The sequence below is a fragment of the Garra rufa genome, chromosome 11 (assembly GCF_049309525.1).
Source record: "Garra rufa chromosome 11, GarRuf1.0, whole genome shotgun sequence".
NCBI lineage: Eukaryota > Metazoa > Chordata > Actinopteri > Cypriniformes > Cyprinidae > Garra > Garra rufa.
In genome coordinates, this window is record NC_133371.1 from 11543706 (window position 1) to 11570848 (window position 27143).

The following is a 27143-nucleotide window of genomic DNA, read 5'->3' on the forward strand; positions in this document are numbered from 1 at the left end:
CACCAAGCTGCTTGGCAATGGTCTTGTAGCCCATTCCAGCCTTGTGTAGGTCTACAATATTGTCCCTGACATCCTTGGACATCTCTTTGGTCTTGGCCATGGTGGAGAGTTTGGAATCTGATTGATTGATTGATTGATTGATTGATTGATTGATTGATTGCTTCTGTGGACAGGTGTCTTTTATACAGGTAACAAGCTGAGAGTAGGAGCATTCCCTTTAAAAGAGTGCTCCTAATCTCAGCTTGTTACCTGTATAAAAGACACCTGGGAGCCAGAAATCTTGCTGACTGATAGGGGATCAAATACTTATTTCACTCATTAAAATGCAAATCAATTTATAACTTCTTTGAAATGCGTTTTTATGGATTTTTGTGTTATTCTGTCTCTCACTGTTCAAATATCATTGATCATTTCTTTGTCAGTGGGCAAACATACAAAATCAGCAGGGGATCAACTAATGTTTTCCCTCAATCAGATTACAGCTAGTAGATCAATTTGATCAGCTAAAGGAAAGCTGATTGAGCTACTAAAGCACAAAATAACCTTAATCTGGTATGACCTGCACTGAAATAAGATATTGCTTAATGGATAGTTCACCCAAAAAAATGTACTGACCCTCAAGCCATCCTAGGTGTATATGACTTTCTTCTTTCAGACAAATGCAATTGGAGTTCTATTAAAAAATGGCCTGGCTCTTCCAAGTTTTATAATGGCAGTGAATGGGTGTTCAGTCCAAAAAAGCGCATTCATACATCATGAAAAGTACTCCACATTTCTCTGGGGGGGTTAATAAAGGCCTTCTGAAGCACGTGTACGACAGTTAGCAGCAGGTAGAGATTCCAGTTTATAAAGTTTTAAAAATGTATGTTTTTCTTACAAAAACACATCTTTTCGCTTTAGAAGGCCCTTATTAACCCCATGGAGCCATGTGGAGTCCTTTTTTTGTATGATGGATAAATGCAGTTTTTTGAGCTTCAAAATCTCAACACCCATTCACTGCCATTATAAAGCTTGAAAGAGCCAGGACCTTTTTTTAATATAACTCCAACTGTATTCGTCTGAAAGAAGAAAGTCATATACGCCTATATATTGCTTGAGGGTGAGTAAATTATGGGGTAATTTTCATTTTTGGGTCAACTATCCCTTTCTTGACTGCTGAAATTATTTCGTTACTTTTATTTTTTTTTTTCCACTGTGATTTTTCCAGCAGGACAACAGCTTTATTTGGTTCTTATTAAGGTTATGTCCAGGTTTACAATTATAATGGTCCACTGACAGTTCAATTTCATTCCAGATGTGTTATATTTACCTGAACATGCTCCATTTTTAAGACTAAATCCAGGCCTGCAGGAAACACAGCGATACGATCCCTGAGAGTTCACACACTCCTGTCCAGGACACTGCAGTGGATCTTCACACTCATTCACATCTGCATCCACATGCACACACACATGAGTCACAGTGCCTAATTCATTTAATAACTGTTTTTTTTATATATATGACTGCTTATACCTGTGCAGATGCCGCCCTGCAGTCTGTAGCCAGTTCTGCACACACACCTGAAGCTGCCAAGTGTGTTTTCACACAGTCCGTTTGAGCAAGGAGATGGTGTCTGACGACATTCGTCGATATCTAAACACACAACACCAACCTACATTCAGGGTCTGTATGCATTTAACAAGAGTGTGACCGGCTGGTGATTTGAAATGGATTGTTACCTGCACATGCTCCGTTTTTAACGCTAAATCCAGGTCTGCATGAAACACAGCGATAGGATCCCTGAGAGTTCACACACTCCTGTCCGGGACACTGCAGTGGATCTTCACACTCATTCACATCTGTAACAACACACAAATCAATCTAGGCACACAGGAACACAGTCATATTTAGACTTAAGAGACTTTTACACTTCTTACCCACACAGGTGTTGCCCTGGAATCTGTATCCCGTTCGACATGAACATCTGTAGCTGCCTGGTGTGTTTTCACAGCGCCCGTTTGGACAGGGTGAGGGCGTCCGACGACATTCATCAATATCTGAATAAGAGAACCATTGATTTTACCCTGAAAAGCTCTACTTTACTTCTATAAACCATTGTGAAAAAGAACTTTGCTTTTTTGCATTAAATGTGCACTTGTAGTGCACTTCAAATCTTAAAAGCACATGCTGATTATGAGATTAATGAAATTAAAGGCCACTTAAATGCACTTAAAGTACACTTATTTTTGATGATTATATTACTTTTCAGTTCAATCAGTTGATATTTGTGTGCAGTGTGTTACCTGAGCATTGTCCATTGAGAAGATCAAAACCAGGCTTACAGGAGACACATCTGTATGAGCCCGGAGAGTTCACACACTCCTGACCTGGACAACGCAGATGGTCTTCACACTCATCTATGTCTAAAAGTAAAAAAACACCACATGAGCACCACATTTCAATTCACAGTTTAACCCCTGTGCATTAAGTTCAGCCCAAATAAACCCTAATAAATGCTACATTTGGAGACAGAAAACATAAAATTGACTATGCAGTACATTTTCACATCCCTATCATATATACGGTTAAATGTTTGGGGTTACTAAGAGTTTTTAATATTTTTGAAAGAAGCCTCTTCTGCTCACTCATTTATAAAAATGAGCCTTTTCAAAAGTTTACATACACCTGATTCTTAATGCTGGGTATGATCTACAGCTGTGTTTTTTTATTTAGTGATAGTAATTCCCTTTTTTGTCCTGAAAAGTTAACTGTCTACTATTCTTCAGAAAAATCCTTCAGGTCCTTCTTTGGTTTGTCAGCATTTTTGTGCATTTGAACCCTTTCCAACAATGACTGTATGATTTTGAGATCCATCTTTTCACACTGAGGAAAACTGAGGGACACATTTGCAACTATTACAGAAGGTTCAATTGCTCAATGATACTTCAGAGAAAAATGAAGATGTGTTTTTATTATTTTGCCTAAATATTATATTATTTCATTTAGTACTGCCCATTAGAAGCTACAGAAGATACTTACATGTTCTCCAGAAGACAAAATAAGTTACATTTACCCTGATCTTCAAATTCAAAAAGTTTTCACCCCTTGCCTTTTAATGCATTGTGTTTTCTTCTGGAGCATCAGTGAGCATTTGAACCTTCTGTAATAGTTGCATATGGGTCTCTCAGTTGTCCTCAGTGTGAAAAGATGGATCACAAAATCATACAGTCATTGTTGGAAAGAGTTCAAATACACAAAAATGCTGAAAAACCAAAGAATTTGTGAGACCTGAAGGATTTTTCTGAAGAACAGCAGGCAGTTTAACTGTTCAGGAAAACAAGAGACTTGTGAACAACTATCACTAAACCAAAAATACAGCTGTGGATCATTTAGGTACAGTAACAACACCGTATTAAAAATCAAGCGTATGTAAACTTTTGAACGGGGTCATTTTTATAAATTCAACTATTATTTTCTTTTGTGGACTATGTGTAAACATCTTTTATATCTAATTCAGGGCAGTACTAATTAAAAAGTAACATGGATTTTGTATGATCCCTCTTATTTTGGTAAAAAGAATTAACATTTTACAGATTCTGCAAGGTGTATGTAAACTTTTGATCTCAACTGTATAATATATTAAACTCGTGATAGAAATCATTTGGTTATGACAACTCAACATTATAACTTTTTCCAAAATAAATGAAAATAAAATTCATCACTAAAATAAAGTGCAAGAATGTAGAAAGCAAAGAAAAACTGAGCAAGCATTATGCATAACATGTTTGAATTACCTATGCAGCTGTTCCCCTGTAGCTTGTATCCAGTCCTACACAAACACCTGAAGCTACCCAGTGTGTTTTCACAGCGCCCGTTAACACAGGGATTGGGCACCTGACGGCACTCATCGAAATCTGTGATTGACCGCATACATTATTATATGCACAACATTCCAAAAACATTCTATAAAGACTGATTTGCATAAACAACAAAGTCAACATAGACAGAGGAAGTGTTTATTCAGTGGACTGAGAGAATAAAATGTTTCTGACCGACACACATGGTCTGCTGAGAGTTGGTCTGGTATCCTGATGGACAAATGCACCGGAAGCTGCCCGGTGTATTCTCACACTGACCGACAGAACACGGCCGGGGCGTCAGCAAACATTCGTTTATGTCTAAATGTCGGTGAAAGAGAGAGAGAAAGAGAAATTAGGTGGCTTTTTATAGTTTCAGACAGTTAACTAAAATAACCCTGATTATGGTATTGCTAATATTTTTGGCTCCTGTATGATAAATTGCATTTCCTCCTTTCTAAGTGACCTTCAGTACTAAAGTAATGCAAGTCAAGCACACACATACAACAAATTTCCACAATTACAAGTCACATTTAACATTTTCAGATGATAAATGTGTGAGCTAGATGTCCTCTAAACAATGTCACCCTGACCATTGACCTTAAAAGCCTCGCAGCACCAATGAGAAAAAGAGGAATCCTTCTACAATGCCAAACACTTGTGAGTCATGGAAAACAATCTAAAATATGCTGTGGAAAAATGGCAGGCGGTCTGGGGCTGTGGAAGAAACATATCTATATGATTTAAAACCCTTTAGGAAGTATATAGATATGTTACTTGACATCTTTTTCTTCTTTAGAGTTGAAGTCTGCAGTGTTGCTTATTTCTCATCTGTCAAGTCATACAGTAACTCACAGGTTCATACCTTGGCAGTGGCCTTGCTGAGGGTTGAGTATATATCCAGAGTTACACACGCACGTGTGTCGACCACCTGGCAGGTCAATACAGCGACCGGGACCACACACCTGAGGTCTCGATTCACACACTCGGCCATCTGGGGAAAACACAGAGGGACAGTAAAACCAGTGTAAAAATATAACTGCAAGAAGTGATTGCTGGGCCAAGTGCTAGGCAAGGGAAGCATCAGAACAAGTGCAGCAATGAGTAATTGAAGCCAGTTTAAGGTGATTTTAGTCAAAATTGGTGAAAACTCCCACTAGTAATACAATATAATCGGATATCACTTTCTCGAAACGTTTTGAATACTTTCAGGTCATGATCTTGATGGTGCATACAACGTTTTGTAATGGTACACCAATGCATTGGTAAAAATGCAGCATTTTATATCATAATACTCTAGTATTAGTCATTAGAGTAGTAGTCAATGGCAATTTCATGTTTTGTTCAATTATAGAGCCACCAAAAGAGACACAATCCCACCAAATGTTTTATGTGTTCTTAGAGTGTGCCCATACATATGTGTGTCAAATTTATATTTATTTATTCATATGTGTGTGAAAATATCTATATTTGTTTTGGAATTATAGACATTTTTCTATATTAGAACCCTGCTGAAAAAAAACAGCTAAAACCAGCCTAGGCTGGTTGGCTGGTCATAGCTGGTTTAAGCTTTAAGTAGCTGGTTTTAGGTAGTGTCCCAGCCTCCCTGCTGAAAAAAACAGCATATGCTGGTTGGGTATGTTTTGGTGCTGGGATGCTGGTTTTAGCTGGTTTATGCTGGTCATTTGCTGATTTATGCTGGCCATTTGCTGGTCCTTTGCTGGTTTATGCTTTTATTGCATTTTTTTGCCACTTAATATCAAAATTTTAGCAATTGGACATTAGCATATAGCTGGCACGCTATGTTTGCGAATTTCCTACGGTGGTTTCGTGTCAATAGGAGTAACAGTTTCTTAGATATTGGCAAATGTTTTTTTAAGAGCTAAAATGCAACATTGCACAAACCATAAGACAAAACCTGGCATGTTTGGTATCGCTGGACTTGGCAAGGATTCAAGAGTCCAAAAAATGAGGACTCTGCATGATGCACTGAATCTAAAGAGACCAGTTTTGACCATTTTTTTTTCAGACATTATAAGCTAAAATAGCAATTTTTTGTATCTCCTTACCACTAGGTGGCACTGTGCTGAAACTGTGCAGGTAGCCTCAAGTCTTGCTTGTTATAACACACACCAAGTTTGGTCTCAATACGCCAAACCGTTGCAGAGATATAGCCTCACATCCATTTTTGCGTGCCTTTTGTAGAATTCCTTTGTGCGTTATTTAAGAATTCCGTAACTTTGTGCCAGCATGGTCTGAAGATCATCTGAGCCAATTTTGGTGAAAATCAGACAAACTGTCTTGGACGAGTTTGAAAAAGTAGGTTTTACAAACTATTAAAAATAGAAAAAAAAAAAAACTAAACCTTACAGTTTATAAATTTTATATTTATTGTCATGATTATTTTAAGTATTATTAAATTATCTAATATTTGTTAATGACTTCATGATAAAATGTATTATATGTTATTATATTTTATTATGTTATATAATAGGCTTTTAAAATACTTTTTCATTTGTAAAATGATTCAGTATTAGGTCAATTTGTGGTTTGCTAATCAGATTAGCCCAACTCAGTCTCAGAACTACGCTGTGTTCGTAAAATGACTGACATTTATTCATTCCTCTCCAAGCCAAATACATCTAACAATCAAACTAAAGACAAATGATGAGAAAATTGCAGTTCTGTATCCAGCTCTGCATTTTCAAGGTTGATATGAATTTGGCATCACTTCAGCTCTGGAAAACTAAGAAGTCAGTCATTTATATGAGCAGGCTGATGGATTTTCTGGGCATGCTCATAGTTTGGATAAGCCAGTCTTTGTGATTATGAAGTCACTGTAACGACAGTCAAAATTGTCTTGTTTTAGTTCTGGTCTAATTGAATCTTTTGTTGTAAGACCAACATCCTGAGAATATCCTCGCTTTTATCTAACCCAAAACTATATTTCTGAGATTACAATAAAGAACATATTGACATAATAATGACTAAAATTTGTAGTGACTGTAGTGAAGAGTCCACTGGTGTGTTTTTTTCAACTTATACAGTTTTAAAAGATGTACAAACTACTGATACAGTGCCTTGCGAAAGTATTCATAGCCCTTCATTTTTTACACATTTTGTTACATTGCTGCCTTATGTTAAACTGCTTTAAACAACTTTTTTCTTGTCCTGAGGTCAAAAGAACTCACTGTAGAGCTCAGAGACAGGATTGCATCAAAGAACAGATCTGCCCTGCTGAAAAAAACAGCTAAAACCAGCCTAGGCTGGTTGGCTGGTTTTAGCTGGTCAACCAACCTGGTTTTAGCTGGCCATAGCTGGTCATCAAGCTGGTTTTAGAGGGGTTTTGGCCTGGCCAGGCTGGTCTTAGCTGATCAGGCTGGGAGACAACCAGCTAAAACCAGCCTGACCAGCCTGGCCAGGCTGGGAGACCAGCTTAAACCAGCTACTTTCAGCTCAAACCAGCTAAGACCAGCAGGGTGGAAAAGAGTTCAGAAAAAAAGTCTGCTGCACTGAAGGTTCACATAAGCATGTAGTCTTAATTGAAAGAAGTTTGCAACAACCAGGACTCTTTCTAGATCTGGCCTCCTGGTCAAACTGAGCAATTGATGGAGAAAGGCTTTGGTTACACTGGTGATCAAGAACCTGATGGTGACTCTAGTAGCTCTATGATTACATGTGGAGATAATATGCAGTTTGCAAAAAAGCACCTAAAGGACCCTCAGACTGTGAAAAACAAGATTCTCTGGTCTGATGAACCTCAATTCCAAGCATCATGTTTGAAAGAAACCAGGCACCTGCAGAGTACCATCCCAAAAGTAAAGTGTGCTAGTAGCAGCCTCATGCTGTGGGGCTATTTTTTCAGCTGCAGGGACTGAGGGACTCATCAGAGTAGAAGGAAAGCTCAGCACAGCAAAATATAGAGATAACATTAATGAAAATCCAGTCCAGAGCATTCAGAACCCCAGACTGGGCAGAAGGTTCACCTTACAACAGAAAAAAAATATCCTAAACACAGAGTAAGAGTGGCTTATAGACAACTATGTGAATGTCCTTGAGTGTCCCAGCCAGAGCCTGGGCTTGAACCCAATCAAACATTTCTGGAGAAACCTGAAAATGTGCATCCGCCCCCATCCAACCTGACAGAGCTTAAGAGGTGAAGAGGTCAGGAGAAGAATGGCAGATCATTGCCAAATGTTGATGTACAAATCTTGTTCCATCATACCCAAAAAACTTGAGACTGTAAAGGTGCTTCAGCTAAGTACTGAGTTAAGAGTATGGATACTTATGCAATGTACTTATTTCAGGTTTTTAATTTTTAATAAATTTAAGTTGTGACAATTCTGCTTTTGCTTTGACATTATGGCGTATAGAGTGTACATTGATGTGATAAAAAAGTAATTTAAAGCAGTAACATAACAAAACGTTAAAAAAAAATGGCACTGTATGAAATAGGTCCTATCACAACTGCTTCTCTGGGTAAAATGTAAAGTTAAACTATAAATCATTTTTATTTATCTGTAAACATGCAGCTAAGCGACTGAAAACATTACATTCAGTTCACATTTAAGTATATCACTTCTGCAATAAATAAAGGCTTTCCAAAAGCCTTTATGATAACATACCTTGTCTAGTTGGAAGTGGTCGGGCCGTAGCCGGTACAGGCAGAGGTCTGACGGGAGATACTGGTTGTCTGTTAACCGAAGGCCGGCTGGTTTGCGTCTGTACAACAGCTGTAAACAATTAGATTGAATTAAACAAATCTACACAAGTGAGTTTTAATAAAAGCTTTAATATGAAACGCTGTGGCTCACGCGTGTTCACTCTGGTCGGCTGGCTGGCCGCGGTGGCCCCGTTCCCAGGACGGACGCTGGAAGGCTGCTGAGGTCTGGTGCTTGTGGTTTGCGAGCCTCCGCCACCGCCTGTTGACAGGTTTGGTTTTGGTTGAGTTATAAAGATAACCGAACCGGTCTGTGACCCTGTGTCAGGTTGCTGCGGTCTTGTAGAACTCTGCTGAACTCTGATGGTCTGTGTGTTCGTTGGTGAATGTGGCACTTGTTGGATTCGGGTTGTTGAGTGCGTCCTGGAGCTGTTGGATTGGGATCCAATGTCGTGGGTGGATGTGCGTCCATTTTCGGAGATCAAGGGCGGCCCACCGGTGTCAAGCATCTCAGCTAGTCTCTGGTTAAACTTGACAGCCGAAGCCGAATAATGATAACCCGGGCCTGCAGGACAGATCTCTTTGAAGGCAGCTGTGGACACAAAGTTAGATGCTAAAAACTGGTAAAACTCCAAATTCTTAAATCAAGAAGGATTTTCTAAATGAGTCAAAATCAGTCCAAATTAAATGCCAGTGGGGTAAGAAAAATAATCTTGTTTTTTGTTTCTGGCTTACCCCATTGGCAGATTTTTTTACTTGTTTTAGGCAAAAACTGACTTAATTTTGACTTTTTTTTTTTTTTTTTCTGAAAACAAGAAAGTATTTTTTACTCGTCTAGAGAATCCTTCTTGATTTAAGAATTTTTTGATATTTTGGCTGGAAACAAGACAAAAAAATCTTAGTAAGACAAGCATTTTTTGCAGTGTATCACTTTTGCATTCTTTAACACTATCCGGTATGTTTAGGTTTTAGTTTGGTGTGTGTGTGTGGGGGGGGGGGGGTAATTTTACAACACAATTAACCTTAGCGACACTCTCTGGACATTTGAATTCTGAATCCCCGCAATACAAACCTGAGGCAATACAATGAAAATGCTGCAATACGTACCTGAACGTAATAAAAACGCAGCAATGCGTGCCTGTACCAGTGTAATAAAAACATGCAATGGTCACGTATTGAACGTGTGTTTTGGCACCGCTGACCAGTGTTGTTTTTGACCATCATCTTAGATTTAGTCTTAGTCTTAGTCTTTTGGACTAAAATGCTTCTTAGTTTTAGTCAAATTTTAGTCACTTCTATATGTGATAGTTTTAGTCCAATTTTAGTCGACGAAAAGTCAAAAAGGTTTTAGTCTAGTTTTAGTTAAAAAAAGGGGAAAAAGTAGTCTTTTAACAAATTAATGTAGGTCAGTAAGTATTTTGCTGTTGGGTAGTGTCACTTATAAGTTCTGAAAATAGCAGATCTATAGTTCAACACAATGTGAGCTTCCGGATCGACTATTTTCACCAATAATTACAATAATGAAGGAATGGTTTAGAACATAAAAGACAAACAAGGATGGAATGCTAAAACGGCTTGCCATACTAGTATAGCAAAGAGTGTTTAGTGCTAAAACGGCTTGCCATAGCGTCAGATACTTTTTAAGTTTTAATTGGCATGCACAATAAGCAGAAATGTCATGCATTTTAAATGTCTGACGGACCACCCACTAACATTTTCGTCTATTCTCATCTCGTCAACGAAAACTCACACACGTCTCGTCATGTTTTAGTCATTAACGAGCCATTTTTATCTCGTCATCGTCTCGTTATCGTCATGAAAAAAAGTGGCGTCAACGAAATGATTTCGTCATCGTCATCATTGACGAAAACAACACTGCCGTTGACTGGACATTTCACTTTGAAACTGCTGCGAAATGAGTGGTAATATACAGTTGCAATCGAAATTATTTAACCCCCTTGACCTGCAAGACATTTTGCTGCAGAGAACAAAATTTTGCGAAAATAATTCAACAAAGTCATCAGCACACTATTGGAGAAAGTTCATTAATACACATTTGAGTAATTCTGAAAACGTAAGTTGATGATTAATGACAAAAAAAAATCTAATTGGTTTTAAACGTGTTCAAATGTATTCAACCCCCAAAAGTCAAATCTGGTGCAGAATCTTTTATTCTTCAAAACCACCAATAAACACTGCTTGGAAGTGCTTAGAAGCTCCTGTCACCTCTCTACTGCAATCTTGGCCCATTCCTCGCCTGAAAAAGCTTTCAGGTCACTGATAATCTTTGGTTTTCACACTGCCAATGCTTTCTTCAATTTCAACTATGGGAATTAAATCTGGAGACTCAAGAACATTCTATGACTGATTCCTGAACCAAAGCATAAGTAGATTTGGATGTTTACTTTGGGATGATTGTCCTGCAGGAAAGTCCATTGATCATTAGCTTCAGTATTTGCATCAAAGGCATCACAATTCTTGCCAAAATGGCCTAATACTTCAAAGAATCCATGATATCCTTCATAAGGTTATGTTTTCCACTTCCTGCTACAATAAAACAACCCCATAACAGGACTGGCCCACCTCCATGTTTGACGATGGAGATGGTGTTCGACTGCTTATGAGCTTTGCCTTTTTTGCACCAGATATACCTTTGATCCATGTGTCCAAAAAGTTCCAGTTTGGTCACATCATTCCATAAAACATTCTTCCACAACTCCACAGGTCTATCCAAATGAATTTTAGCATGTTCAAGTCGGCCTTTTTGCTCTTCTTGGTCAAGAGTGGTATTCGGCAAGATGCCTCAACATGAAGGCCATACTTGTCTAGTGTTCTTCTTATAGACTGCATTGAAATCGGGTCATCTTGAAAGCCTTTGTCTGTTGCTCTGATCAAACATTTTATGATATAGTGCTTTATTTGTTCAACACCTTCAAAGGTTTTCTGGTACAACACATTTTTCAACTAAGGAATATAGCTTTTGTAAGACCTCTGTTGACCTCTTCTTTCTTCTTTCTCTCTTTTTTGAGTTTCTAAAGGCTTAATTGTGTTTTAAGACAAATTTGTTCCCTACCATAAAAAATAAGTGTATTCAAACAACAATGTTGAGCAGGGGTTGAATAATTATGACATAGCTGTGTTATTAAAAAGTCCTGAAAAAAACTTTAAAAAATGACATTATATTGACATTATTACTTTTAATATGCCAGTAAACTGTTGTAGATGCAAATTTTATAAAGTCCTGGATCTTCAGAAAAGCTTGTATTGGTAAAGTCTCTGGAAGTTTGAATAATTTCGACTGCAAGTGTATGCAATATCAAAGTTACAGAAACATCGCCATAAACATGTATTTTAAATTTGACAATGCTTTAAAATGTATTTTAGAGTAAAATGTTTAATTTGACTGTTTTTTAAAGTGTGCTTAAGTGTGTTAAATATACACAAGTGTACGTTCAATATGATAAAGCACACTTCGTTTTCACAAGTGTGCAATAGCTTTGTGTGAGATCAAAAAAATGAAAAGTAAATCCAACCATTTAAATGTCCAGTCGCATTTTTCGTTTCTTAATCAAGCCAGAAACTTTGAGGGTCACGCAGGACAGCGCTGGAACCTCCACTTGCGGTATTTAAACGAAGACAGACAAATTACACAGTAAATTCCAACTCCTTTGATATTCCTCCAGACATTTTCTGAGAAATATTGCTGGTGGTGTGGGTGGGACGGAGTCCTTGAGGAACAGTTGGACTCTTTGTGTAAAAACCAAATCATGTTGATTCAATATTCTGTACTAACACACTCTAAAGTTCTCAGTGCTGTCATCATCCTTCTTCCTACTCTTTCTCCGAAGTTCATTCCAATGTAGCTGTTTGCAAGGAGAAGAGCATTCTTTGAATATCTGAAGAGTGTCTTACCTGAGCCGAAGTACGGGCATAACTCACACTTCTTTCCCCAGGCTTTACCCACTCGACTGCAGCAGCAGATCTGTTTGGTGATGTTCCTCAGGATGGGCAGAGAACAGGAGCCCTGGTTCAGGATACGGAAACACTGGTCCTTCTCCTCCGAGATCACCTTTTGCGCTATGAGGGGGGAAACATCAGGGTTACTACGTAGGGAAACAGGTAAGGATATGAATCTCAACATGCAACAGATCATACATGCAAATATAAAAGCATTTTTTATACTGCTTCTTGAAGTGATTTAAAGTCTTTAAAGGGATAGTTCACAAAAAAAATAATAATAATTATGTGATCATTTACTCTGCCATTTGTCATTTAAAACTTTATGACCTTTTTTCTTTAGTGGAATACAAAAGCAGGAGTTTAGAGGAATGATCTTGCTGATCCATAAAATAAAATCATACAGTGACCATAAAGGTCTCAATAAAATTTGTCTATACAAGTCATATTCTAAATTTAAATTAAGCCTAAAACATACCTTTGTGAAAAAAAGTACACTATTTATACTTTAGCACACTTATTATGGAGAAGTATACTTTAGCATATTTGCAATTTAAAGTACTTATTAAAGAAAACTAAAATATTTTAAAAGAATAAACTTAAGTGTGAACAAAATGTAATGTTTACAGACACTTAATTGCATGCTATTTACAATAAAATGAAAATTATATTAAATGCAAATTTATGTGTGTGTGTGTGTGTGTGTGTGTGTGTGTGTGTGTGTGTGTGTGTGTGTGTGTATAGAGTATATTTTAATTTAATTTTAATTTAATTGTAAATTACATTGCATTTCTAAATATATATTTAAAATTAAAAAAAAAATCACATAATGTAAGATATGTTCTCTTAAAATATTTTTATTTTATTTTTATTTGTTAAAAATATATATTTTCCAAGTGTAGTTGAACTGAAGTGTTCTTTTTTGGACCTATTTAAAGACTTAAATACAAAAAAGATTTTTAAAAGATAATGATTTATAATGTAGTGTACAGTAAAACATTTAATTAGAAATTTTTACACTTAAAAGTGCATTTACGTGTGTTAAGAAACGGCCATTAATCTGTCTTATGTGGTATTTTATTCCATTATTAATATTATATTTTCTTTTTTTTTTTTAAATATAAGATTTTAAGTAAACTACAAGTGCACATTCAGTAAAATGAACCACATTTCTTTTTCCACAAGGGTCATTTTAGCTTTGTTTAAAGAAAACATCAATATTAAGGCATGGTTGGCTGAAATTTTGTTTTTAAACAAATGTTTTTCAGCATTTTTGTGTATTTGAAACCTTTCCAACAATGACTGTATGATTGTGATATTCAATTTTCACACTGAGGACAACTGAGGAACTCATATGCAACTATTACAGAAGGTTCTTAATGTATTTATTTATTTTTTTTATCTGATGCATCAGTGAGTGTTTGTACCTTCTGTAATAATCCTCAGTTGTACTCAGTGTGAAAAGATGGATCTCAAAATGATACAGTCATTGTTGGAATGGGTTAAAATACACAAAAATGCTGGACAACCAAAGAATTTGTGGGACCTGAAGGATTTTTCTGAAGAACAGCAGGCAGTTTAACTGAAATTATGTTTTTAAACAAACAAGCAAATAAATAAAAATATTGTAGAGTTATTGTATGGCTTAGAATATAGTGCACAACTTTTAATGGTTTTTTTTGTTGTTTGTTTGTCCTTTTAGAAAATTGGTGAGGGTGAATCAATGTATGTAAAAGAGCAGCTTAGACATTATGCAAAAACTTTTTTTCTTTTGTGTTCCACAGAAGAAAGCCATACGGGTGTGGAACAATGTAAATAAACTACATTTTTGTGAACTATTCCTTAAAGTTGATTGCATTTGTCATGGGAGTTGCTACAAATCTAACTTAAAACACAACCCTAAAGGAATAAATATTTCTGCTACTCATTACACATTGACATCATTCTTTACACTTTTGGCGCTTTGATTGGTTTAGCAGCACAAACAATGTTTAAAGTAGAGCCAGGCATACAATAATCAGCCACAGAGCCATTGGAAATGACATACAGATCAGCCCAAATCACTGCAGGAATATGCACACAATCACACATTTATAGGACCAGAGGCCTCATTTATAAAGACTTGCGTAGAAACCATCCTTGATTTTATCTAAGAACTTTTCTGATTTGATCGTAAGAGCGATTCAGAGAAACGAACGTACCACGAAATCCATGCGAACGCCAGTCATTCGGTTATAAATCACAAATGATCGTGGAATTGTGTGCAGCTGAATGTTCCGCCGTCGAAACGCCCCTGCTTAATTAATTAACATATAAAATGAGCTCATTCCTAAAGCAAAAACTCTGTGACAATGGCAAGTAAAAAGGAGCGCAAGAAATCATATTATAGTGAGGCTGATCTATCTGCAATACCAGGCATTACCACAAGGAAACGGTCGTACGCCAAGCTGGAATCTGACGTGGAGATAAGTACTTTTCCACGTCAAAGACGGTTTTTATAAATCTGTACTTTGACGTGGATTTGATCGTACGAACACTCCAAGATCAAATCAGTGCGTAAGAAAGTTTTATAAATGAGGCCCCTGGCATGGCAGACATACGTACACTTACCTGACTGACACACATGAACATGCTCAGAGTCACATGAAGGCTTGACAAGATTCAGACAAGAAGAAAATCTGATTAAAATAGAGTCACAGAATTTTCCCAGATGCAAAAACTCAGGCAGAAAGAGGCAGCTCCCAATCGACGGGGAAAACACCAGAAAACACTGAACGATCAGTCAGGATAGGCCTCGATGTAAGGATGCATATGCATCGAGTCAGTTCAAAGGGCAAAAGTATAGCTCCGCCGAACAGGCATCTCTCAAGCAGAGCACGAAAATGCCTGCTGGAATAGACGGAAGCACAATGCCACACAGCCAAAACCTTCACTCATTTGCGTTTACTTCGGTAGAGTACATATTGACCTGAATTTAAGGAATAGCTCACCCAAAAATGTATTGAAAATGGCCTTCAGACCATCCAAGATGTACAGTTAAGGTCAAAAGTTTACACCCTCCTATCAGAATGTTCATTATTTTACCAAAATGCATGTTATTGTTTATTTAGTACTGACCTGAATAAGATATTTCCCAAAAAAGGTGTTTACTTATAGTCCACAAGCAAAAATAATAGTTGAATTTATAAAAAAATTACCCCATTCAAAGGTTTACATCCCCTTGATTCATGAATACTGAGTTGTTACCTGAATGATCCACAGCTGTGGTTTTTTTATTTATTTTCCTGAACAGTTAAACTGCCTACTGTTCTTCAGAAAAGTCCTTCAGGTCTCACAAATTCTTTGGTTTTTCAGCATTTTTGTGTATTTGAACCTTTTCCAACAATGACTGTATGATTTTGAGATTCATCTTTTCACACTGAGGACAACTGAGGGACTCATATGCAACTATTACAGAAGGTTCAAATGCTTACTGACTCTTAATGCACCCCCAGCTCTTAACCCTGCTGAAAAAACAGCTAAAACCAGCCTAGGCTGGTTGGCTGGTTTTAGTTGGTCAGTAGGCTGGTTTTAAATGGGATTTTGGCCTAGGCTGGTTTTAGCTGGGGGTTTTTTTTTCAGCAGGGAATGCATGTTTTTTTTGTTTTGTTTTTTAATCTGGAGCATCAGTGAGTGTTTGAACCTTCTGTATTAGTTTCCCTCTGTTGTTCTTAGTGTGAAAAGATGGGTCTCAAAATGATACAGTCATTTTGGAAAGGGTTCAAATACAAAAAAAAAATGCTGTAAAACCAAAGAATTTGTGGGATCAGAAAGATTTTTCTGAAGAACAACAGGCAGTTTAACTGTTCAGGACAAACAAGCGACTCATGCACAACTATCACAAAACAAAAACACAGCTGTGGATCATTCAGGGAACAACAGTATTAAGAATCATGGGGATGTAAACTTTTCAACTGGGTTCTTTTTATAAATTCAACTATTATTTTCTCTTGTGGACTGTAAACATCTTATGTGAACTATCTTATTCATATTCATGTTCAGGTCAGTACTAAATAAACAATTACATGCGTTTTGTATGATCCCTCTTATTTGGCTAAATTAACATTTTGCAGATTCCAAAAGGGGGAGGGGGTGTAAACTTTTGACCTCAACTGTAGATGAGTTTGCTTCTTCAGAGGAACAGATTTGGAGAAATGTAGCATTACATCACTTGCTCACCAACAGATCCTCTGAGGTGAATGGGTGCCGTCAGAGTCCAAACAGCTGATTAAAAACATTAAAGCTATCCACAAGTAATCCACACCACTCCAGTGAAGCCAAAAGCTGTATGTTTGTAAAAAAAAAAAACAAATCCATCAATAATGCCATAATCTATAAAAATATCCTATTGTCCTCTCACATCAAAATCCTCCAACATATTTCTTTAGAACTGCTGTGGACTGTTTTGGTTTGTAAACGTTGCTTCATCTTTTTCATTTCAACTTTTTATGTAATATTATGTAATATTATGAATTATGGACTCGAATTTTAGCCATGGTTTGCAATGATTTGAAGTTAAAAAACAACTTAATAATGGATTTGTTTTTTACAAACATGCAACTTTTGGCTTCACAAGACATTAATTGATGGACTAAAGTGGAGTGGATTATTGTGATGTTTTTATTAGCTGTTTGGACTCTCATTCTGATGGCACCCATTCACTACAGAGGATCCATTGGTCAGCAGATGATGTGACGCTACATTTCTTTAAATCTGTTGAGATAAAGAAATTCATCTGCATTTTGGATGGTCTTAGAATGAGTACATTTTTTGGCAAATTTCCATTTTTGGGAAAACTATTCCTTTAAGATTGTTCCTGTATTTCTGTGTATGACTGAAGGCTGTAGCAGTGTGGTTTGGCTGTCCTGCCATATTCCCGCCGCCGATCTCCTCTCAGGTGTCGCTGTGGTGTCCGACGGCCCCGTACTTACAGATGCAGATCCCATGAGAGGCGTCCAACAAGTAGCCCTCTTTGCAGACACAACTGTAGCTCCCTCGGGTGTTAACACAGTTCCCGTTTTCACAGAAACCCGGCTGCAAACACTCGTTAATATCTACACCAGAGGAGGAAACATGACTGTCATAACCTGACGTGTTGAACTGAACTGTGTTTTGAGTGAAAAGTTCTCCATAAAACCATCGATGCCAATAGAGGACTTTTATTTTGAAGAGTGTATTTGCATGTTAACAGTGAAAAAACAAGGATACCTTGCATTGTGGTAAACTGTACTTTGTTACTACCTCAAATGTAGCAAATACAGGAACCATTAATGTTACATAATAACAGAATGAATCTGTGCTTTGAGGAAACAGGAGAAGAAATGTAGCAGAGCAGAAAAGAGAGAGAGAGATATGTAACAAATCTGGAGTTGTCATTACTTGACCCTGTAACCACCTCCAGCTCTGTCTTGATAAATTGATTTTACAGCGTGTTTATCAAACCATCTGCTCTGACGTTACAGTCAGGATAAAGATTAGAAAACAATGCCAGCGATTCTCCTCCAGGGAGGAAGGTTGTCTCTGGATTTCACAGATATTGACAAAATTTAAAAAGGTTCATTCCCTCATAATTACTACCATGTGAGAAAATTTGGAGTCAACGGCTATCCAAAAAATTATAATACATGCATTGTGAAAGTAAATATAGTCAATTTCCATTTTTGGATTTGGATCTGCAATGGACAAAATGTGACCCTGGACCACAAAACCAGTCATAAGGGAGATACAACAATTTTAATATATGGAATCTGAGGATGCAAAAAAAAAAAAATCGAAATATTGAGAAAATCGCTTTTAAAGTTGTCCAAATGAAGTTATTAGCAATGCATATAACTAATCAAAAATTAAGTTTTTACATATTTACAGTAGAAAATGTACAAAATATCCTAATGATTTTTGGCATTAAAGAATTTTGACCCATACAATATATTCTTGGCTATTGCCACTTAAGACTGGTTTTGTGGTTCATAGTCTCATCCTTTTCTCAAGTGCTTTGTTACACTGCAAAAAATGCTTTCCTTACTTAGATTTGTTGTCTTGTTTCCAGCCAAAATATCTAAAAATTCTTAAATCAAGAAGGATTTTCTAGACTAATAAAAATTATTGTCCTACTACTCAAAATTAAAGGGATGGTTCGGAGTAGAATTGACTTCATTGCTATGCACTCCGAAGCCCATCTAAATACCCCATCCGAAGTTTTTTTTTACCTTAGTCGAACATTTATGGAGATATTAGAGTTTTTCGAATTGCTTGTTACAGGAGTGAATGGTACATGTAATGTATCCCGTAAATTGCACCACTAAACGTGCAAGTAATCTTACCAAACTTGTACAGTAGTGTAAATAGGTTATGTACTCACAAAACGCTGCATCAGAACATTTGTAAGTCCACCATGAGTGTTTTAAAAACACGTTTTACCCGAGAACTACTAGTCTCAGAAACTACAAGTCGACGTCACTTCCCTGGTTTGAAAAAAGCACGTAAAAGTCCTCCTACTACATCTGTGTGCATGTCAACTTGTAGGAGGACTTTTACGTGCTTTTTTCAAACCAGGGAAGTGACGTCGACGTGTCGCCATTTGTAGTTTTTGAGACTAGTAGGGATCAGCTAAAACGTGTTTTTAAAACACTCATGGTGGACTTACAAATGTTCTGATGCAGCGTTTTGTGAGTACATAACCTATTTACACTACTGTACAAGTTTGGTAAGATTACTTGCACGTTTAGTGGTGCAATTTACGAGATACATCACATGTACCATTCACTCCTGTAACAAGCAATTCGAAAAACTCTAATATCTCCATAAATGTTTGACTAAGGTAAAAAAAAATTCGGATGGGGTATTTACATGGGCTTCGGAGTGCATAGCAATGAAGTCAATTCTACTCTGTTTGAAATATATATTTTTAGCTTGTTCTAAGCAAAAACTCACCTAATTTTGACTTGTTTTTTTCTGAAAACAAAAAAAAAGTTTTTACTTGTTTAGAAAATCCTTCTTGATTTAAGAATTTTTTTACATTTTGGCTGGAAACAAGACAAAAAATCTAAGTAAGAAAAGCATTTTTTGCAATGTACTAATTTTGGTTAAAACAACCAATTAAATGTCTACTTATAAATCCAACTCCACAGCTTAAAGCGGCATGAACTGCACAATGAGTGAGACTGAGAAAAGCATCTGCTTCAGTTTCAGTATTTACACAAAACTAGCCATGTAGAACAACCATCAATTCATCTTTAGTGACTGATGTATTTGGCTGACCTCTGGATGAAGGAAGAAAGAATGAAGTGTTTGTTTGCATGTTCCTAAAATGCATTTTGGTGAACGCTAGGATCATTCTAGCACAGGAGGACAGGTCGAGGAATCTTACCCACACACTGCGTCCTGTTGACCCTCTCGAAGCCTTTCGGGCAGCTTCCCTGTCCATTAACAGTGTTTCCTGTTGAGATAAGAGCACATTGATCTCAAGCAGAACGTATGAGCACATCTGTCAAACTGCAGCTAGTTAAATAATGCGTGCAAAAGGAAAATCATACTGAGGCAGAGGAAAAGCATGCAAACAATTAACAAGTGATTCATCAGCAAGACTGGAGGCTGAAACAAACACAATAACACAAAACATCCTGAAACGGTATTTCATTATGCCACACCCTGGTTTTGTTCTTACGTGTGAGAATATGTAGCTTATACGTATGCATATACAGTACAGATACAATGTACAGCATAAATGAGTACACCACCTTTAAAACTTAACAAATTCAGCAATTACTCTTTACAAGGTTCTTTAGAGATGTCTTAATCTATTAACAAAAAAGCCAGTCAATATCATTCAGGAAAATAATATTTTCTTATCGAAGTGATAAAACGTTGTTGCAAAAATAAGTACACCCTCCTGAATCGTACTGAATAAAACAAAAAAAAAGTTTAAGGCATTTTTTTGACCAAGAGGTAAGTATATTGAACCAACACTTTTAAAGAGAAGCAATTTAAGTAATTGAAGCAATTAGAGTAATTCAAGTGTTATGTATCCTGTTGAATCATTCTCAGACTTAGTGCTGACAACAGTGGAACCACTTGGGAGAGAATAGTTTTTTTGTTAGCAACAAAAGAGGATAATGGTACAAAAGGAATACTAAATCATCGCATACAGCCTTTTTTTTTTTCTTACACAAATCATGTCTTACATAAGTTATATTAATATATTGCTTTCTGTGAGTGAGTGAACAGGATGATTTTCACATCTTTTTGTAGCAAAAACTTTAGTCTACCACATCCAGTTCTCAAAGGTCTTGTGAACAAATGTAACCCTGGACCACAAAACCAGTTTTAAGTAACAGGTATATTTGTAGCAATAGCCAAAATACATTGTATGGCTCAAAATGATACATTTTTCTTTTATGCAAAAAATCATTAGGATATTAAGTAATATTTCCTACCATAAATATATTAAAACTTAATTTTTGATTAGTAATATGCATTGTTAAGAACTTAATTTGGACAGCTTTAAAGGTGATCTTGGCCAAATGTTGTACATCCTAACAAACCAAACAGTATGTCACAAAAGTGAGTACACCTCTCACAGCAACCCTTTTAGTATCTCATCTCAAGGGACAATACTATAGAAATGAAACTTGGATATATTTGAGAGTAGTCAATGTGCAGCTTGTATAGCAGTATAGATTTAGTGTCCCCTGAAAATTACTCAACATACAGCCATTATTGTCAAAATAGCTGGCAACAAAAGTGAGTACACCCTAAGTGAACTTGTCCAAAGTGTCAATATATTGTGTTAGCACCATTGTTATCTGGCACTGCCTTAATCATCCTGGGTATGGAATTAACCAGAGCTGCACGGGTTGTTGCTGGGATCCTTAAAATCCTCCAAAAAGTTTATCTTATAGTCTCATCGGACCACAGGACATGGTTCCAGTAATTCATGCTCTTGGACAGGTTGTCTTCGGCAAACTGTTTGCGGGCTTTCCTGTGAGCCAGCTTCAGAAGAGGCTTCCTTCTGGGACGACGCCTATGCAGACTGACTTGTTGCAGTGTGCGGCGTATGGTCTGAGTACTGACAAGCTGACCTTCTACTTCTGCAACCTTTAAAGCAATGCTGGCAGCACTCATGCATCTGTTTTTTTAAGGCAGAATCTGCACCTGATGCACAGAACGAGTGCTCAACTTCGTTGATTGACCCTTGCAAGTCCTGTTCCGAATGAAACCCTTCTTGGAAAATCTCTGTATGACCCTGACCACTGTAGTGTAACTTGGTTTCAGGGTGTAACTGAACCTCTAATAGACTTGGCCATCTTTGCGGAGAGCGACAATTCTTATTCTCAAATCCTCAGAGAGTTCTTTGCCATGAGATGCCATGTTGAACATCCGGTGGTCAGTATGAGAGAATTGTACTTAAAGCACCTAATTTTAACTGCTCTAATACAATATACCCACCTTTGTATGGCAGACAAAAATATGAACATGATGAATAGGAATATATAATGTGGCTTTGCATGGTTAAACAACATACTGCTGTTATCACTTAGGGTGTACTTACTTTTGTTGCCAGGTAGTTTGACAATATTGGCTGTATGTTGAGGTATTTTCAGAGGACAGTAAATTTATACTGCTATACAAGCTGCATATTGACTACTCTAAAATATATCTAAGTTTCATTTCTATAGTATTGTCCCTTTAGAAGATATACTAAAATGGTTGCTGAAATGTGAGGGGTGTACTCACTTTTGTGAGATAATGTACATTAATGGAAAGCTTATTTACTTACTTTCTGATGGTGTATAAATCTCAATTTAATCTCTATTGACCCTTATGACTGGTTTTGTGGTCCAGGGCCACACATATTCTTTATGTGTTTTATGGGCTTATTTCAGTGAATTTGCACATAACCATTGTTTTCTCAAAAACGTCTCGGGTTACTTATGCAACCCATGTTCTCTGAGTAGGGAACGAGACGCTGCGTAAGAGCTTACGCATTGGGAACGAAAAATCCCCGAGACGCTTTAAAGAGGACAACGCCAATAGCAAAGTGACCTTTAATGTCAGAATTCTCTCGGGAGCCGACTCTAAAGGTTCAAAAGGGGGCTCAACTAGCCCCTTCAGGACAACAGAAAGGTCCCAAGAAGGAAAACTAGGAGGACAAACTGGCCTCAAGCGCTTAACTCCACGCATAAAGGTGGAGACCAAACGGTGTCTACCCAACGGAACATCGCCAGAATCCCTTCGAGCAGCAATAGCTGCAACATAAACTCTCAGGGTGGTAGCGGCTGCTCCAAAACTTTTCTTGCAGAAACTGGCCCTGGCGCTACTGATGTCTATTGGCAGCCCCTGATCGGCCACACCCACAACTTCCAGATCTCTGGTCGAGGGTGCCAAATTTTGCAATGGAGCTGACTCAACAGGTCTTTCCTGATTGGAATCTTCCACGGATCGCCCTCCAGGAGGGAGATCAACTCCGAGAACCACGTCTGGGATGGCCAGAACGGGGCCACAAGGAGGCGTGCGCCGCACGCCCTCACCCTGCCTAAGACTGCTGGAATGAGCTTGACGGGAGGGAAGGCATAAAGCCTCCTGTCCAGCCAGGGATGCGCCAGCGCATCGATCCCCAGGGGGGCAGGATGAGAAAGGGAGAACCAAAGAGGGCATTGGGACGACTCCTGAGATGCAAAGAGGTCCACTTCTGCCGTGCCGAAACGTTTCCAAATCTGAGCCACTGTCTGGCGGTTCAGCATCCATTCCCCTGACCTGACTTTCTGTCTCAACAGAAAATCCGCCGCCAGGTTCAGGACCCCTGGAAATTTGTTCTGAGCCCAAAGGAGGAGATGGCGCGCATGCCTGTCCAGGTTGCGTGACCGAGAGCCTCCCTGGCGGTTGATGTGCAACACCACTGCCATATTGTCCATCCTTACGATGACGTGAGAGTGCGACAGGAACGGAAGGAAGTGAACAAGAGCCAGAAAGACTGCTCTGAGTTCCAGACTGTTTATGTGCCAAGTGAGGAACTTGCCCGTCCACAGACCCCAAGCCCCAAGCCCCAACCCGAAAGGGAGGCATCCGTCGAGATCATCTGGTGACGGCAGACTACACCCATTCTCACTCCTGTCTGGAGGAAGACGGGGTCTCGGCACACTGAGAGGGCGCGGAGACAAGCGCCAGAAACTCGCCAGGATAGGCGCACCCCCATTGATTCATCCACCATAGAAATGGCCTCAAGTGGAGCAGCCCCAAGGGAAGGACTGGGGAGGCCCCTGCTAATAGGCCTAAGACTCTGCGACATAGACCCACTGATACGTGACGGCCTGGCCCGAAGCGGGCCGTACACGATTTGATGCTTTCGACTCGAGTGGGAGCCAAACGGGCCCGCATCGTGGTTGAGTCCAGACACACTCCCAAAAACGTGGTCTGTTGAGATGGAGTAAGCACACTCTTCTTGCCATTCAACCTGAGGCCTAGAGCATGAAGGTAGAGAAGAAGAAGGTCTCTGTGACAACTCCCCTGCTCTCTGGAGCTGGCCAGAATGAGCCAGTCGTCCAAGTAATTGAGAATTTGGATCCCCCGGAGCCTCAGCGGGGCCAGAGCGGCATCCATACACTTGGTGAATGTCCTTGGGGCCAGAGCTAGACCGAAAGGAAGAACTTTGTATTGGTACGCCTTTCCCCCAAAGGCAAACCTTAGGAACTTCCTGTGCCTCTGGACAACCTGAATGTGGAAGTAAGCATCCTTCAAGTCTATAGTGACAAACCAGTCCCCTTCCTGGACCTGGGAAAGAATGGTCTTGAGTGTCAACATCCTGAACCTCCCTCTGTAGAGAGAATAATTGAGTCTGCGTAGATCCAAAATGGGACGCAGACCTCCATCTCTTTTCGGGACTAAAAAATACCGGCTGAAAAAGCCTTGATTTAGATCTGAAGAGGGAACCTCCTCTATCGCCCCTTTGAGCAGAAGGGAGGAAACTTCCTGTTGCAGGACAGAAGCCTCGTCTGTGCTGTTCACTGCAGTAAGAAGGACCCTGTTGAAACGGGGTGGGGGTGCGCTTATGAGGGCGCTGGCGAGTCACAGAGCGACCACAGGCTCCCCAGACCGTGTACGGTGGGGGATGCGCCGTGTCACTAACTCTACCAACTGGCTCCTTCCAGGGGCCGGACGTTCCCTGAAGGATGAAGCGCTAGCCGACTCGTGCATACGCCGTGGCATAAACTGCTTAAACGCAGCTGACTGCGTCTTAGCAGCCCTGAACTTATCCACGACGGTAGAAACCGCGTCGCCGAATAAGCAAGAGCTAGAGATAGGGGCATCGAGAAGGAAAGCCTTCTCTTTCTCCCTAATCTCCGTGAGATTCAGCCACAGGTGGCGCTCAGCCGCCACTAAGCCCGCCATGTTGCGTCCAACTGCACAAGCTGTGTGCTTAGTAGCACGAAGGGCTAGGTCGGTAGCTCTGCGAAGCTCTTTGACTGCTTCGGGGGTCACACCATCTCCTTCGTCCATTTCCTTCAAAACCTCCACCTGGTAGGCCTGAAGAATGGCCATGGTGTGAAGAGCTGCACCTGCCTGTCCCGCCGCCATGTAGGACTTACCGATTAGAGCGGAAGTGGTCCTACACGGCTTAGAGGGAAGGAGAGGGCGGAACTTCCACGAGGGGGCGGAGTTAGGCGAGAGATGCGCAGCCAAAGTGTCCTCAACAGCAGGGACTGCAGCATAACCCTGCTCCACAGAACCTACGAGGTTGGTGAAGTCAGCGGCCGCTGCATTAGTGAGATGGGAAAAGAAAGGCTGCTTCCATGACCTGGAAATCTCCTGATGAAGGTCAGGAAAAAAAGGCAGCTTTCGTCTCACTGGACGTGCCCCAGAGCTACAAAGAAAACGCTCATCAAGCTTAGATGACTGGGACTCACGAGGCTCGTCCGGCCAATCTAAGCTCAATTTCTCCGTAGCCCGTGTCAACACGTCAACCAGCTCTGAATAGGCTGGGGAGGGCCGCGCCTCCTGGCCGCTAGGCGGGAGAGCGTCGGGCGCCACGGATCCGAAATCCTCAGTGCCTCCGGGCTGGGCGCAAGACAGCCGCGAGAAAATACCACAGGAGAAACCGCGTGACGGCGCTCGGGCGATGGAGGAAGAGAAAGTGAAAACTGCTCACTCTCCATAGCCTCGAGCTCAACATCCGAATTCCAGGCCGCGGCTTCACGAAGGGAGGACGCCTCCGGAGCTGCACGGCGGGAGGAAGTGACGGATTCATTATCAAAACCGCGAGTCGAGCGCGCAAGGTTTTTAAAGTAAAGTTCTCACAGCATTTGCAAACAGAATTGCCAAAAATAGCGTCGCGCGCATGAGCCCATGCATTTGACGCACTTACCGTGTTGATCATCGCTCGAAATGAGGCGAGAGCGCGGCAGTTGGCAATGACGAAAATCCATTCCACTCACCGCTAGGAGAATATTATTCCACTAATGCGGTCGCTGAAGTGGAAATGCTAAAATTCCACAAAGTCGTCGAAATTGGGCTTTCAGAAAAACCGAGAGAAGCGAACGCTTCTGAAGAGAGGAAAATCTGAGGGATATGATGGCGCGCGCGCTATCTGGGTTGGTCACGTAGGACATGAGGCGGAGCTTCGCGCCATCAGCCAATGAATTGGCGTGATTCTATAGGGCTTCAGACAATCGTCACACCTGGGGGTGTTCCCAATGCGTAAGCTCTTACGCAGCGTTGAGTGAACCTATGAAATAGAACACAAACGTACATTCATGCTGCTCACATATTATTGTATCACTGTTTATGCTGATTAAACTGTAACCAGACTTTGGTCAATATGTTTTTAAGATACTGACAAAAACAAAAATGTCATATCAAAACTTTTCCAGGGCTCCAAAACCCCCTCAGACCCCAGAGGGTCTGAAAATGTGTATGAAAATATAGCAAAAGTAACACAGGAATTCAAAAACAATGGACTTGTCACAACGCCCCTGAAATAATCAGGCCTTCACTTAAAGGTTTAATTTAGTGATTTTTGGCTAGAAAAAGAGCAGGAAAAATATAAAGCGAGTATCTCAGAGCCAGAAAAAGTTATGAAACGAGTGACTGTTTATCTCACAGAGTAAGACGCAGCCTGCAGAAGTGACATGTATGGTTGTTGTCCAGACTGAAACTACCTACAGTAACCAAAGCACAGCAAACTCATTTAAAATTTTCCAAGGCCCATATTACAAAATATAGACTTCTGGGAATCCATGTCCTGCACTCTTAAGATCAAGTCAATCATTTTGGATCTAACAGCATCTAAAATGTTATGGTGTTGCTAGGAGTACAGTCAGAAGTGTCTGGTTCCCACAATTCAGTTTAGTGGTAGTAAAGCTCTTATATTGGGATGTATGAGTGCTGAAGGTCAGAGGGAGTTGTGCTTTCAATGCAGTCATGAATTCACACACCACTGTGTGATGTAATACAAAAACTTGAAACAGCAGATGCTACCCTGTCCTCATTTCCTGTATTGCTGGGCATTTCAACATTTAAAAAAATATCAGCTAATTTACTTATTTTACTAATGTCAATAGCACATATTTCTTATTAAGCATATGTTTTATACATTTCAACTTTGCCATCTTGCGCTGAATTATACTAGTGATTGTTAAGAAAATACATATTTTATATTT

General features: G+C 39.3%; 1 protein-coding gene across 2 annotated transcripts in view; it reads right to left on the minus strand.

Moving 5' to 3' along the window:
• ltbp4 (latent transforming growth factor beta binding protein 4) overlaps positions 1 to 27143 on the minus strand; it is a 92692-nt gene that overhangs the window by 36807 nt on the left and 28742 nt on the right. The window contains exons 5-17 of one of the 2 annotated variants that reach the window (XM_073850869.1): positions 19859 to 19927; positions 17424 to 17546; positions 12409 to 12573; positions 8651 to 9088; positions 8462 to 8569; positions 4702 to 4830; positions 4032 to 4157; positions 3774 to 3893; positions 2283 to 2402; positions 1917 to 2036; positions 1719 to 1838; positions 1513 to 1632; positions 1310 to 1429 (exon numbers count right to left, since the gene is read on the minus strand). In XM_073850869.1, the coding sequence (XP_073706970.1) occupies positions 1310 to 1429; positions 1513 to 1632; positions 1719 to 1838; positions 1917 to 2036; positions 2283 to 2402; positions 3774 to 3893; positions 4032 to 4157; positions 4702 to 4830; positions 8462 to 8569; positions 8651 to 9088; positions 12409 to 12573; positions 17424 to 17546; positions 19859 to 19927 (1878 nt within the window). The remainder of the gene's footprint in view (positions 1 to 1309; positions 1430 to 1512; positions 1633 to 1718; positions 1839 to 1916; positions 2037 to 2282; positions 2403 to 3773; positions 3894 to 4031; positions 4158 to 4701; positions 4831 to 8461; positions 8570 to 8650; positions 9089 to 12408; positions 12574 to 17423; positions 17547 to 19858; positions 19928 to 27143) is intronic. The other variant, XM_073850870.1, reaches the window with a different exon arrangement.